Consider the following 13,515-nt stretch of genomic DNA (forward strand, 5'->3'; position numbering starts at 1 on the left):
ACCACTATTATAGAAAAAACGCTAGGTTAATTAGTATACGAATATTGTTATTCCCCAATCCAGAAAATACGTGCGAACAAAAAGAAACACACAAAACGTAACGACTCAAAACAGAAATAGATGGATTCTCGCTCAACTGCAGTGACAGAATCAAAACAAGAATCGTCGTCAAATCAATCAACAGTGAGTAATAGTATCAATAACAGCGCTACAAATGATAGTATAAATGAAGTTCGAAATATTTTGTCGGATTTAGAAAGGCAACTGAATGATATATTTAAAGGAAACCAATTAAATGAAGACTTCACCATTTTGAATGGATACCTTACTTTCCTTCACTCTAAATTGATTAAAGTAGTTGTTGATCTCTTGGAAGTTAGTTCGACTTCCACAGATTTAAATGTGATCAAATTAAATCATAAATTGATTTCTTTCATTTTAGATCAATTATGGGGTAGAATTTATTATCCTGTTTTCAAATGGTTTCAAAATTGGAGGAAATGGATTATTACAAATTATTTCAAAAAAGTTCAACCTTCACAGAACGCAAATGATCAAACCAGATTCATTGAATTTAGAAAAATGAATTCTAAACTGAATAAATTTGCAAAATTAGTTAATCAATTTTATTCGAGTATTATTCAAACCATTTTAAAAAAATTTGACACTTCATTACTTTTACCAAAGTTGTTTTATAAAGAAATAAATGAAATATTCCCCTTATCATTATATCAATCTTCTCCTCCATCTCCAAGCCATTTCTCATCATCTTCTCCTTCAATTGCATACGATAATACAACTACTGATATGATAATACTAATGATGTTACAAAAATGTTTATTCTACTTGGGGCATTGTCAACGTTATAAAGCAATTAATGAAAAAATCTATGATAATTATCAAATTGATGATTTCAAAAAGGCTCTTTTCTATTTTAATTGGTCTAATTTATTATTACCTTCATTTGGTGGCGAATCATTTTTACAGCTAGGATTGATCCACGTACATACGAAAAATTTCGGTATTGCCTTACAATATTTTATTAGAGCTTCCTTGACGAGGATTTCAAACCCTATTGCGATGAATAATTTCCAAGCTATCATTTCTAATAACAATTCCAAAGAAAATAATAAAAATAATAACAACAATAGGTTATATGAAAATATTATCGATATAATAAAAGATACTCGTGTAAATGAATTTAAACCAACGAAAATAGTTAACAAGGAAATCATTGAATATTATTTTATTGTATTATTTGGTATAAATTATAATCCATCATCTTGGGTTGATACCAAGAAAAATGGTACTCAATTTTTAAAAAGTACTGACATCAATTTGAAGCATTTAGAAGCTTCATTTTTGGAGAAAATTTCAACAAGATTTTTTAAAAATATGAACCTTATCTTACAAAATTTAATAACAGCCATTGGTGGGTTCCATCTCTTACTGCTTAACGAGAAAAAAAATAGTAAAGAGCAAAATATATTTAACATTGGGCTGGAAGAATTATCAAAACATCAATTATCATATTTGGATTTCGTATTTAAATTCATTTCTCATCTAATTAAAAATGTTATAATGATATCATGGGAAGAAAAACCAGAAGATTTCCAATACATTGCAATGGTCCGTTTAATACTGTCATGGTTGAATTCTAACCGATGCATCTTACAATATTCTCACACAAATGAATTGTTTACCATCACGTTGGCAAAATTAAGTAATCAAATTATTAAAAATAAATCTATTAAATTGGACACGTCAAAATTGAAACAAAATTCCGAATTCGTTCCTACAAGAACATACCTATTTGAAGAAGATGTCATATTTAGAGAATTTGCAAGTATTCACTTCAATTTATCAGGATTTAATGATTCTAAGATCAATTCATCTCCGGATAGAAATATTAGATTAATGGGGTTTTCGCCAGAAGTAGAAGATACTAACTCTGAGAATAATGATATGGACATAATTAAATTGAAATTATATTCAATCATTCTTATGAGTAAGAAGGTTTTGGATGGAAATCAATACGGTATCAAATGGGATGATGACGGAATTCAATTTGACCATATCCCTATTGTGACAGAGAAGAATACTTTGAAGTATCAAGGTAAGAAACGTGGTGGAATACTGCCTAATTTATTGGATAAGAAAACGACGATGTGGAAGAAGAATAAGCAGCGAGATATACAAGTTTCAGAAAAGAAGAAAACTTTGAATGGTAAGGAACTAATTCAAGAAGAAGATGAAGAAATTGTGTATGCTAGGAATGATAATATCAATGAACCAATTTCAGTTAGTGTATTAGAGACTCAATTGTTACAAGGAAGACATTCAGGATCATCCACTCCTAGTGATAAATGGGGATACAGTGGTTCGTCTGTTCCTGTACCACCTTCTAATTTTAATGTCAAGCCAAGTGAAGATTTGACACAAAATATTACCGAACAAACTTTTTCATCGGTATTTGGATCAGCTAGATTTCAAAATCAACCACATAAAGAATTATCTTCATCATCAGTGAAAAGTAATTCAGAGACATCTCTTCCGTTGCGAGACTTAGAAAATTCATTAAAGAACATGACTATGAGTGACCAAAATATGATCAATAATAATAATAATAGTACTAATGAAAGTGTGTCATATTTGAACACTGCTGCATTTCAACAACAAGACAGTAAAATCGAAACTACCTCATCTGCACCAACTTCCTCTCATAATCCGGCATATTCCTATGATTATTTGAACAATTTATCAAATCAATCTCAATTTATGTCAATTCCTGCCCCAAACTTACAACTGCCACCTCCAACTTCGCAGGTACAACAAACTTCACCTTTCTTTTTGTCAAACCAACAATTCCAACAATCAGGAACCATTTCACCATATCTCACTAATCAACCTTCATACCCAAATTTCCAACAACATTCATCATCGTCATATCCATGGTTGAATGCAACGACTTTTGAAAATATGCCATATCTTCCCCAGCAAGCACAAATGCAAGCATCTCCATTCGCTTATATGACTACACAATATCCTTACGATAATAGCATGTATCAAAAAAATAACCGTCATTCCAAGTCAGCAACAACAAAATCAGCAACAAAAAAGAGCGACAAAAAGTGCAAATCCACAATCAAGCGGCAAGAATAATAATGACAATAATGATTATAATAAGATGATGATGATGTCGTCGTCGTCCATGATGAGTGGTAATTCCAATATTAATTCAGTAGAATGGTAAAAGAACCTGTTTTGTTAGGTACGAACGAACGAACCTCTTTGGTGAACTATCATTACGATCTCTAGTACCTTGAGGCTTTTTAAAGCTACAGACACATTTTAAAAATGCGTTCTATTAGAGAATAACGAGGGGTATATATTAAAAATCTGTTTTTGTTTGATTTTATGTCAAATTCGACTGCCTATCTTGAAAAATATTGGATGTATACTTTCAATATCAAAAGAGAAACGGATTGACCATATACGTAATATTTCACGTTATGTTAATGATGATGATTGAGTTCAGGGGTAGGGGGTGTATTTATACCAAGGCCAAAGATATATACTGTTATCTTATATGTTAACGTTTCTTATATACTTGAATTAAATATCATCACGTCAAAGTAATATCATATACATAAGGTTTTTAGATTAGTAGTTAAATATATGATATATAAGTATTAATCATTATTTTTCTGACCAGTTTTTTTTTCTTCATTATAATTAGTCTCTCCGATATCTGTTACGTTGGTCTCGAGACTAGTATTCGTATTATTATCAGTGTCTGTAGTAGTGGTTGCGTTCACAATATCAGGCGATATAGCTGCTTTCGTTGTATTAAATGATGTTGAAATCTCTTTCTTTATAAAAGCGGGAAGTTGTAGTGAGTTTTCAGCGTTTATTGTCTTGTTATTATTACTATTTACAATCTCACGTAATATAGGGAAATGAGGGTGGAAATCGTTCTTCTCAAAAACGTTATTATTGTTAGGATTATCTTCAGACGGTGCATTTAGTATATGTTGTTGCTGTTGTTTTTGTTGTTGTAAGTTTTGATTTTCATTTTCATTCTTAATTTTATCTTCATTGTATCTTTTAAAATTTAGTACAGGACTTGAGCTTGATTTCAATTTATCTTTCTTTGCTTTTGCACTATTAGCGTTTTTCCTCATTGCAATTCTCTTGGCTTCTCTTGTTTTAATTCTAATTTCCTCCATCTTCAATTTTTTCAATTCAGGATCATAAACAAAATCAGGTTTAATTTCTTCATAGTGACAAGTCAATTGTAATCTTTCACAATTTTGACAAGTGGGTCTTTCCTCTGTACATTTCTTTTTTCTTAACCTACAAATCCAACAACCTGATCTTGACCTTTGACCTGATTTCCCTGCAGTTGGACTTTCTTTCTTGAGTTTAACCTTCTTTTTAGGCTTTATGGTTGAAGATTTATCTTGAATTGTTTCATTTTTAGTATCTTTTGATTTATGTTTATAAGGTATGAGTTCTAATAAGACATTACCATTTGTTGAAGTTTTAGATTTTTTCTGTTTCTTTTTGGCTTTTTTCGTTGTTGTTGTTGTTGTTGTAGATGGTGATCCTATTGATAATTTTCCCGATATCGTTGCTGTTTCAACTTCTGGTGGAAAAATTATTACGTTTTCATTCTTATTAGATTTATTATTTTTCTTCAATTTTTTATTTATTAGTTGTTCTGGGGCTGATACTCTTCTATTAATTCTTTTACCATTTTTATTCCATGTAACTTGAGATGTAATAGGGACATTCAAGTTGTTAAATGTTGGAGGGATTGGACCATTATCATCGGATTCAATTTCATCTTCGGTTGAAAAAGCGTTTTCATTATCAGTTTCATTATCATCTTGAAGATGGTTGATATTGTTATTATCATTTGATAATGGAGGCCATTGTTGATTTTGATGAGCTTTTACTTGTGACTGTAATTGTTGAATTGAATTCAATGGGTTTGTCAATCCTCTGCCATTGTTTGAAAAGGATGAAGAATGTGGTCTACTGCTATAAGCATTATTGTTTGATGAATGACTATATGGTCTATCTTGAAATCTAAATGGTGATGATTTCATATTTGATAATACTGCAGCGGCTGTTGCTGTTGCAGTACCTAAATCCAGATTATCTTTCTTTGATACAACTTTTGGATCAGGTAACATTCTTGTTCTAAGTTCATCTAGCTTAGAGTTAATATATTTTGGTGGAGGAGGTGGGACAAAAGCATTGTTACTATTTTCATCATTATTATTCGTAGTATCATCATCATCATTTGTCCTTATTGAAGGTAATTGATTATTTTTATTGGTAATATATGGTGCCGATGAAGGTATATCATTTCTTGGGTTATTATCATTATTTGATTGAGATCTTATATTACTATTGCGACTATAGGGTAAAATTGAACCAGTTGAAGATCTTGTAAAAATGTCACTGAATTCATTCGGTTCGCGATTACCGCTATTGTTTTCATCACTAGTGAAAGTAATAACATTATTGTTATTTCTAGATATTATTGGCAATGAGAATCTACGTCCATTGCTACTAGGATTGTTGTTAGTATTATTATTATTATTATGAAACCGCGCGTTATTAAGTGAAAGATCAGAGTTTCTTGAAGATGAAGATGCAGGGAAATAAGGAGAACAATCATTTATACTCAATCTTTTATTATTATTACTACTATGAAGGCTATCATTGGTATTATTCAATGGAGGATGGTTAGTCATTGGTATTGTCATGGGAATTGCCATTGGGATAGTTGTTGGTAACGTTGAAGAAGATCTAATCACATTCGTATTATTAAAACTAGAAATGTTCCTGTTATTATTATATTGGAAGGTTGTTTTAAAGTCATTTATTCTGTTAATGTTTGAGTTAGAATTATTATAAAGATGAATTTTCCCCGGTGGTACGTATGTTCTATCATCAATTGATCTTAAAAGTTGTTGTTGCCTATAGTGATATTGATATAATGAAGAAGATGGTAAACAAGAGGAAGTTGGAGAAGCAGGAGATGATGCGGAACCTGGAAGGTGCATCAAATTGGACGGTAATTTAGGATGCAACAAGGTATCATTATTGGTCATGTTATCATCATCGTTATTTATATCAGAAGACATTGTACTTTGAATCGAATCAGGTCTTATCGATGTTAATGGTACGGATTGCTGTTTTATGGACGGTTCTTGTTCAGATTCTTGTTCAGACGAGGGGTTAATGTTGCCGTTTTCAATATCAGTATTGTTATCTGTACCTCCTGTTTCTGTTTTTTTGGGTTCTATTCGTGTTTGTCTTTGTGTTTGTGTGTCTAGGTGATGTTGATTATTGTCATTGTCACTGTCATGATGTAACGACGGCACAATGTTTCCATTTGCGTTGGGCGGCTCGCCGATGATTTTGTTCTCGTCAGAACGGCCGGCGCTGTTTAAATTTGCAGAGTGCGGCGGCGGCAAATGAGAAAGTTGTTGTTGTTCCTCCATGGGGATATTGCCAGAGTCAGTTGTAGTAATAGTAGTGGTGGTGGTGGCAGCACTAATTTCAGTTATATCAGTCTTATTAGTTTGAGCTTCAGTAGTATTTGCATCCTTATCCATCTTGTCATTGTTTCCTTTACTGTTCCTCTTACTGTTCTTAAGATTGTTACTGTTATCGTTATCGGTGGTAGTGAGCAAAGCGGCGGTGGCGGCTAATCCAAGTTTTGGGTTATTAACCGAAGAGATCTCGTCCCGATTATGTGATAAATCTTCAACCATTATGGCATTCAAAGTAAAGTTGTAGCTCTTGGACTTATTTGTATTGTGTAGAATAGCGATAAAATCAGTCTGTTTGTCTATATTTATAATTAGTCCAGCAGCAGCAGCAGGAGCTCTATTTAAGGTAATACCGAGAACTGAATATCGTAAATTGGACGTAGTATGTTTTCTATAGATAGCAAAGTACGTAAGGTTGTTGTAGAGTGACAAACGGATGGGTAGGAATTGTTATCGTTAATGATACTGTCTAGTAATTACTTGTTTATAAGGGATCCATTATATAAGTGTGTCTCTTAATGCACTTGTATCGTTCGTTCTCTTAATTGAAATAGAGGAACTTTCTTATTGGAAAGCTCGGCGCTAAAATGTTTTAGAGGCGGAAGGGGAAACGAAACAATTCGTTAGAGAGAACATCCGCGCAAACTGTAATCATCGGTCACGTGCTACATCGTTTCCAACGGCAAAGATTTAAGTGTGTGCTTCGACGAGGTAAAAGGTAAGTACCAAAAGTAATAACTTAGAATTCTTTATAAGAGACTTCACAAAGATCCTTTTGACCTAAAATTTATAGTTTTACAATATTTTCTTTTGCGTTTTAATTGTTTCAGAAGAACTAATTTATCTTTTCGAATAGTTTAAGGGAAGAGCTTGCTAAGGAGGGAAGTAGTCATGGAAAATAAATAAATAAATAAATAAATAAATAAATAAAAAACTCTCAATTGTGTATAAGCTTTCCAATGGTCTTTCCTTCGACAACACAAAATCCACTTGCCGAAGAACTTGTAAAAGCTTGGAAAGGTGAGAGACAAAAATACTCTTCCTCATCCTCTGAAACGTGTTCCATGTGGCAGGAACAAACAATATATTCAATTTGTTGAAGTTCAACTTGTGGCTTGATGATGCAAGAAAGATATTTCGGAATATTATTGGTAGTATTTTTTGTTTTTGTTATTATGCTGCGAAAGATTCACATTGAGGCCCTATATGTACTGTGAAGAATATTGTCCTGGACCAGGTTGCGTGGTATACTATTTTCTCTTTATTGGATCTTGATAGGAGCTGGGTGTGTATGACATACCGACAGTGTGTCGTTGACACTCAGTCTCGTCAACCGTGTACCTGCGGCCCATAGCGAAGTGAGGCGAAGGACCCTGCATATAATGAATGGTAACCCTACCGAGGACTTTATATAGTGGAAATGTGAAAATACAAAATACTCACTCACTCAATAATAATTAAACAGATTACCTCACAAACATATGCCTGGGTTACATTACTATACTATACTATACTATACTATACTATACTACGCAGGCACTATAAACAAACTATAACTATCCTCTCCCAACTGAAAGCTACAAAGTTTATACATATATCCAATTGCACATCACCTTTATTCGCATGCAATCCTTAGGGCTTAACTGATATAAGTAAAATTAAAAATAAACCATCGACTTTTAGGTTTTTGTTTCTTTGTTTCTTTGTTTCTTTTGTTTTTGTTTTCCCTTTTTCCTAATCTACCCTTTCCTTTACAGAATCAAGATAGGAAAGTAAGGAAAAAGTAAGCAATATTATAAACAAGCCTGTGGTTAGGCATATTGAAACAATCGATCGCTCTATTCTTTTTTTTTTTCCTTTTTGTCCTAGTATTCACGAAAGAGTAGAATTCAATTAAAAGAATTTGTTACTCCTCATTAAGAGAATGTCAAAAACTTCATCAAAGAAATATAGCTACCATGATACTCATATACATCTTCAAGCTCCAATAGAAGGATCTTCATCTACTACCACTACTCCACTCCGAAGAAACCATAATCATACTCACACTCATACGCATAATAATGGCAATAACCATCTAATAAGTCATCATCATTCGGGATCTTCTAACTCAGATTCAAACTATGAAGTAGATAAAGATAAAGATAAAGATAGTCCAAGATTATCAGATGCTGCATCATCAACTCCAACCTCCTTAGAAGAATTCCATTCCATTAATAATAAGAATAATAATAACAAAATTGAAAAAAAATCCAACTTAAAACCAAAGAATAACACCGATTCCATTGATCCATTGCTATTAAATTTTAATTTCTCAATAAATGATGACAATAATAACAAAAATAACGACGATGATCAAAAAGTTCATGCTCATATCCATCATTTAAATACTTTCAATAATAAGTCTCATAGTACTACTACAACAACTAACACTGTTAATCCCAACAACAACAAATTTGATGCTAATGATGATGATCCTATACAAGGACGATTATTACTTCGAGATGAGTCATTGAAAAAAAATTATCATCCATGGAAAGTGATTACAAACACAGAAACTGATAATGATAATAGTATTAATAACACTTCTATTAATACTGATGATGACAACAGTAAAATAATACTAGCAAATAATGATTACGAAAAAAAAATAATACCGAATTACAACATTGGTACAACGTTAACCACAGATTCGACTAATAAAAGAATTTCAAATAGTCTAGTACTTGATGATACTAATTTAATACATACAAGCTCATATATTCATGATAAACAAGATGATCATATTTTATTAAATAAAATAGTTTCAAGGAAATCTTCTTCAACACCAAAAGCTTCAACAAGAAGAAATACTCAAGATTCAATTAGAACTAATATACCATTCCATGCCTCAAAACATTCTCAAATCTTACCTTTAGATCATTTTGAAATAATTCCTTATGAAAATTCAAATTCAAATTCAACCTCAAATAATAATAATAATGACATGAAAAGGAAAAGACCAACTAATCATTCAATGTCTTCTTTGCCTGTACCTTTCCATTTTAAAGATAATTCCATTTCATATTCATATCCATCGAAATCCACTAATGCCAATGCTAATGATACTACAAAGAATAATGATCAAAATAGAACAAACTTTCATTCCTTGTCAACTGTTTCATTACCACCAGATATAATTTCTGTCCCTAATAACAACCCCATCATCAGCAACGCCCAACCATATCGTCCAAATATTCAACAACATCATCATCATCACCATCATCATCATTCCTATAAAAGTAAAAATAAAACTAACATGAATATGGGGAAACCAGGTGATTTGAAAAGATCTGAATCTGCCACAGCAGAAATCAAAAAAATGAGAGAATCATTATTACATAAAAGAGAAATGAAACGTAAAAGGAAAACATTTTTAATAGATGATGATCGTGTGTTAATTGGTAATAAAGTCAGCGAGGGTCACGTCAATTTCATCATAGCCTATAACATGTTAACTGGGATTCGTGTAGCTGTATCACGTTGTTGTGGTATAATGAAACCATTAACTTCTGCTGATTTTAAATTAACTAAGAAATTAGCCTTCGATTATCATGGTAATGAATTGACTCCATCATCACAATATGCTTTCAAATTTAAAGATTATTCACCTGAAGTATTTAGAGAATTGAGAGCTAAATTTGGATTGGATCCAGCTGACTATTTAGTTTCATTGACTTCCAAATACATCTTAAGTGAATTGAATTCTCCTGGTAAGAGTGGTTCATTTTTTTATTATTCAAGAGATTATAAATATATTATCAAAACCATTCATCATTCGGAACATAGACATTTAAGAAGACATTTAGAAGAATATTATAATCATGTAAAAAATAATCCAAATACTTTAATTTGTCAATTTTATGGATTACATCGTGTGAAAATGCCAATATCATTCCAACATAAAGTAAATCATAGGAAAATTTATTTCATAGTGATGAATAATCTTTTCCCACCTCATCTTGATATTCATACTACTTTCGATCTTAAAGGTTCCACTTGGGGTCGGTATACAGAGGTTAATCATGAATTAATGGAAACTGATAAGTTTTATAGACCCGTTTTGAAAGATTTAAATTGGTTAGAATTAGAAAAGAGAATAAATTTTGGTCCCGTTAAAAAGAAAATGTTTTTAGATCAATTGAAGAAAGATGTAACATTATTATCGAAATTAAATACAATGGATTATTCATTATTATTAGGTATTCATGATATCAATAAAAATCAAGAATTTTTGATTCCAGAATCAGGATCAATTTTTGACGAAGAACACCAACAACAACCGCTACAACAACAAGTACAACATCAACAACAGAAGCAAAGAATGTCTGTGATGGTTGGAACAGGTGGAAGTAATATCCCTATGAATAAAACAGTAGTACCACATTATTTTAAACAAAATGAAGGAGGGATCATATCATCTAATGAACTTAATATGGACGGGAAGGAAATCTATTATGTTGGTATCATTGATTGCTTAACTAATTATTCCATAATGAAAAAATTAGAAGCATTTTGGAGAAGTTTAAATCATGATCCGAAAACAGTTAGTGCTGTTCCTCCGAAGGATTATGGTGATAGATTTTATAAGTTTATTGAAAAATCAGTGGATACTTCTCCTCGGAAGAAATATAAAGATAATCCAAATGTTGGGAAATACAAAGATTAACTCTAATCATGTTGCGTAAGGGGTTTTAAAATCATACAAAAAAGCTTACGTATTTGCTCATATCTTTGAAGATAATGTTTTCAACGAGAATTGGAATAAAAATTATATATTCAATCTAAATCTCTATGAATTACCTAGGACCTTAATAACTAATAACAAAAGCATTACATAATGAAAGTAAAATTACTCAATTTTTATGAGAATTCATATAGGTCGAGAATAGCTTCATGTAAACGTCCACAATTAATAATCCTCTACCTTTATATATATATATATTTTTGTAAGAAAGGAATCAGTAAGTAGTTGAATATAATTATTTACGTATAGTTTAACATGAAACTTCTCTAAAACTTCTCGTCTCAGCCTCTTCTATACCTCAGTTTATCTCCATTAAATAAAACAAGAAGTAAAAACACGTTATATGTAGTTTATGAAAAATACCTCATGGTACCTGTATGTCTGCCCAACCAAACTTCAAATATGTATGGGTACTGTATTAATCTTGTTTTCTTTGCTGTTATAGAATTGGACATCCGGATTCCGTATCATATACGTAGTCGATGGGCGGTTGATTCGTAATTACCGAAATAGGAATCGAAAACAAAAAGCGGAAATTTTCTTCAGAAAAGATGAACATCGAAAATGAGAAAGGCTTAGTTTTCTTTCGGTCCTCTCTCTGCGCTTATCCTCTCGTGGACAGATTTAAAAGAAGCTCATAATAACCTTTACGTAAACATGAAAAGCTTTCTTTTGATGACAATCTTCGACCGAGTTTCAAATTCAAAATTTTGCAAACAGCCACTATTGCAAGTTGTTATAGTTTGATAATATAAGTGATCCTAACCTTAAAGACTTACTTTAACAATCACTAATACGGGCATAGTCGAAATCGAAATCGAAATTCAACCAAAACCATAAAAATAAAATAACAATATAATGAGCCAACAACAATACTATCAACAAGGCCCTCCACCACAACAAGGTTATTATCAACAAGGCCCACCACCCCAACAAGGGTACTATCAACAACCTGCACCACAACCGATATATATACAACAGGCACCTCAAAAAGAAGAAAGTAGTTGTTGCGCTACCTGTTGTAAGACAATGTTATGTTGTTGTTGTCTAGAAATGTTATGTGGCGCCATGGCTGATCAATAATTAATCGATGGTCAATAGAACATATTCCAAGACTTTCTTTTTACGAAAAGAAAAACAACAAGAAGTTATAACTGTATAGTTTTAGATAGACTTAGTTCCCAAAAACAAGAAACAAAATCAATCATTAAATGCTTTAAGTTATACTCCTTTGTAGATGTTTACGTAAAATATCCACTGAATGGAAAAGTAAACCATTTATGGCACATAAAGTTATCAATAATGTAATGAAGTTAAATAATATGATCATGTTTTATTACTTCTTAAATTCTAATGCGCATGAATCAAATTTCCCGTTTAAACAACGAGCAATTGCAAGATAACTGATTCGAAGGAAGAGATATAGGTGTGTTGGTAAACAGTAAATAATATATTATGTGTTATTTATTTTAATTCCATGCCCTCTTCGTTTGAAAGTAATGAAATGATTTTAAGAATGGTAAGAGCTTACTGTTCTTGGCATTTGGTCCTGCGCTATCAGAACGTGGATTGATTCCATGTCTGGAATCACTTATCATTCTGTGTGTACTCATTTTTATCCTATGTGAAAAAAGAAGTTAACTAAAAATCTTACAGGTTGGTATGAATTTGATATTTTAGTCTCTCTCACCAAACTGTATCAATCGAGATCTATGAAATATTAATGAATTTATGACGTTCGCCTTGACTGACAAGCACCATCATTCAAAACAAAGCATTATATAGCGTATTCGTCCCAACCATCAATGTGTGTATCATGTATAGAAGGTTTTGCAATTATGTAATGATTTTATATTACTTATTATAGTCTATTTAAAGATATATTGTAGTAGGAAAAAAATACGAAAAATCTTAAAACCTGTTCTATTAAGGATCACAAAAATTAGTATATTCCAGAAAATGCTCGTGTAGCTCAGTGGTTAGAGCTTCGTGCTTATAGGGACACTCGGATTATCCGAAGTTATCTGTACAAATATGATCTTTCAAACCAGATCAAATTTTAAAGCAACGCGACCGTCGAGGGTTCAAACCCCTCCTCGAGCACTTTCCATTCTTTTTTATTTACTTTGAAAAAGTTTATCGTTTATCACGGTAACA

The 13,515-nt window shown here is 31.8% G+C and overlaps 3 protein-coding genes and 1 non-coding gene across 4 annotated transcripts; 3 read left to right on the top strand and 1 right to left on the bottom strand.

Annotated features, from left to right (window-relative positions):
- Positions 1-120: 120 nt before the first annotated feature.
- Positions 121-3,162, top strand: EBS1 (Ebs1p; the record flags this gene model as incomplete). Its single annotated transcript, XM_003669332.1, has 1 exon — positions 121-3,162. One exon carries the CDS (start codon positions 121-123, stop codon positions 3,160-3,162), a length of 3,042 nt encoding a protein of 1,013 aa, XP_003669380.1.
- A 530-nt stretch (positions 3,163-3,692) lies between these two features.
- Positions 3,693-6,794, bottom strand: UME6 (DNA-binding transcriptional regulator UME6; the record flags this gene model as incomplete). The annotated part of the gene is made up of 1 exon (XM_003669333.1): positions 3,693-6,794. One exon carries the CDS (start codon positions 6,792-6,794, stop codon positions 3,693-3,695), a length of 3,102 nt encoding a protein of 1,033 aa, XP_003669381.1.
- A 1,702-nt stretch (positions 6,795-8,496) lies between these two features.
- MSS4 (1-phosphatidylinositol-4-phosphate 5-kinase) lies at positions 8,497-11,280 on the top strand (the record flags this gene model as incomplete). The annotated part of the gene is made up of 1 exon (XM_003669334.1): positions 8,497-11,280. The coding sequence occupies one exon, from the start codon at positions 8,497-8,499 to the stop codon at positions 11,278-11,280; it is 2,784 nt and encodes a 927-aa protein (XP_003669382.1).
- Positions 11,281-13,319: 2,039 nt separating this feature from the next.
- NDAI0Ctrna2I lies at positions 13,320-13,461 on the top strand. Its single transcript has 2 exons — positions 13,320-13,357; positions 13,425-13,461. It is a non-coding gene; the product is annotated as a tRNA-Ile (tRNA).
- The last annotated feature ends 54 nt before the right edge of the window (positions 13,462-13,515 follow it).

Source organism: Naumovozyma dairenensis, chromosome 3, assembly GCF_000227115.2.
Source record: "Naumovozyma dairenensis CBS 421 chromosome 3, complete genome".
NCBI classification, from domain to species: domain Eukaryota; kingdom Fungi; phylum Ascomycota; class Saccharomycetes; order Saccharomycetales; family Saccharomycetaceae; genus Naumovozyma; species Naumovozyma dairenensis.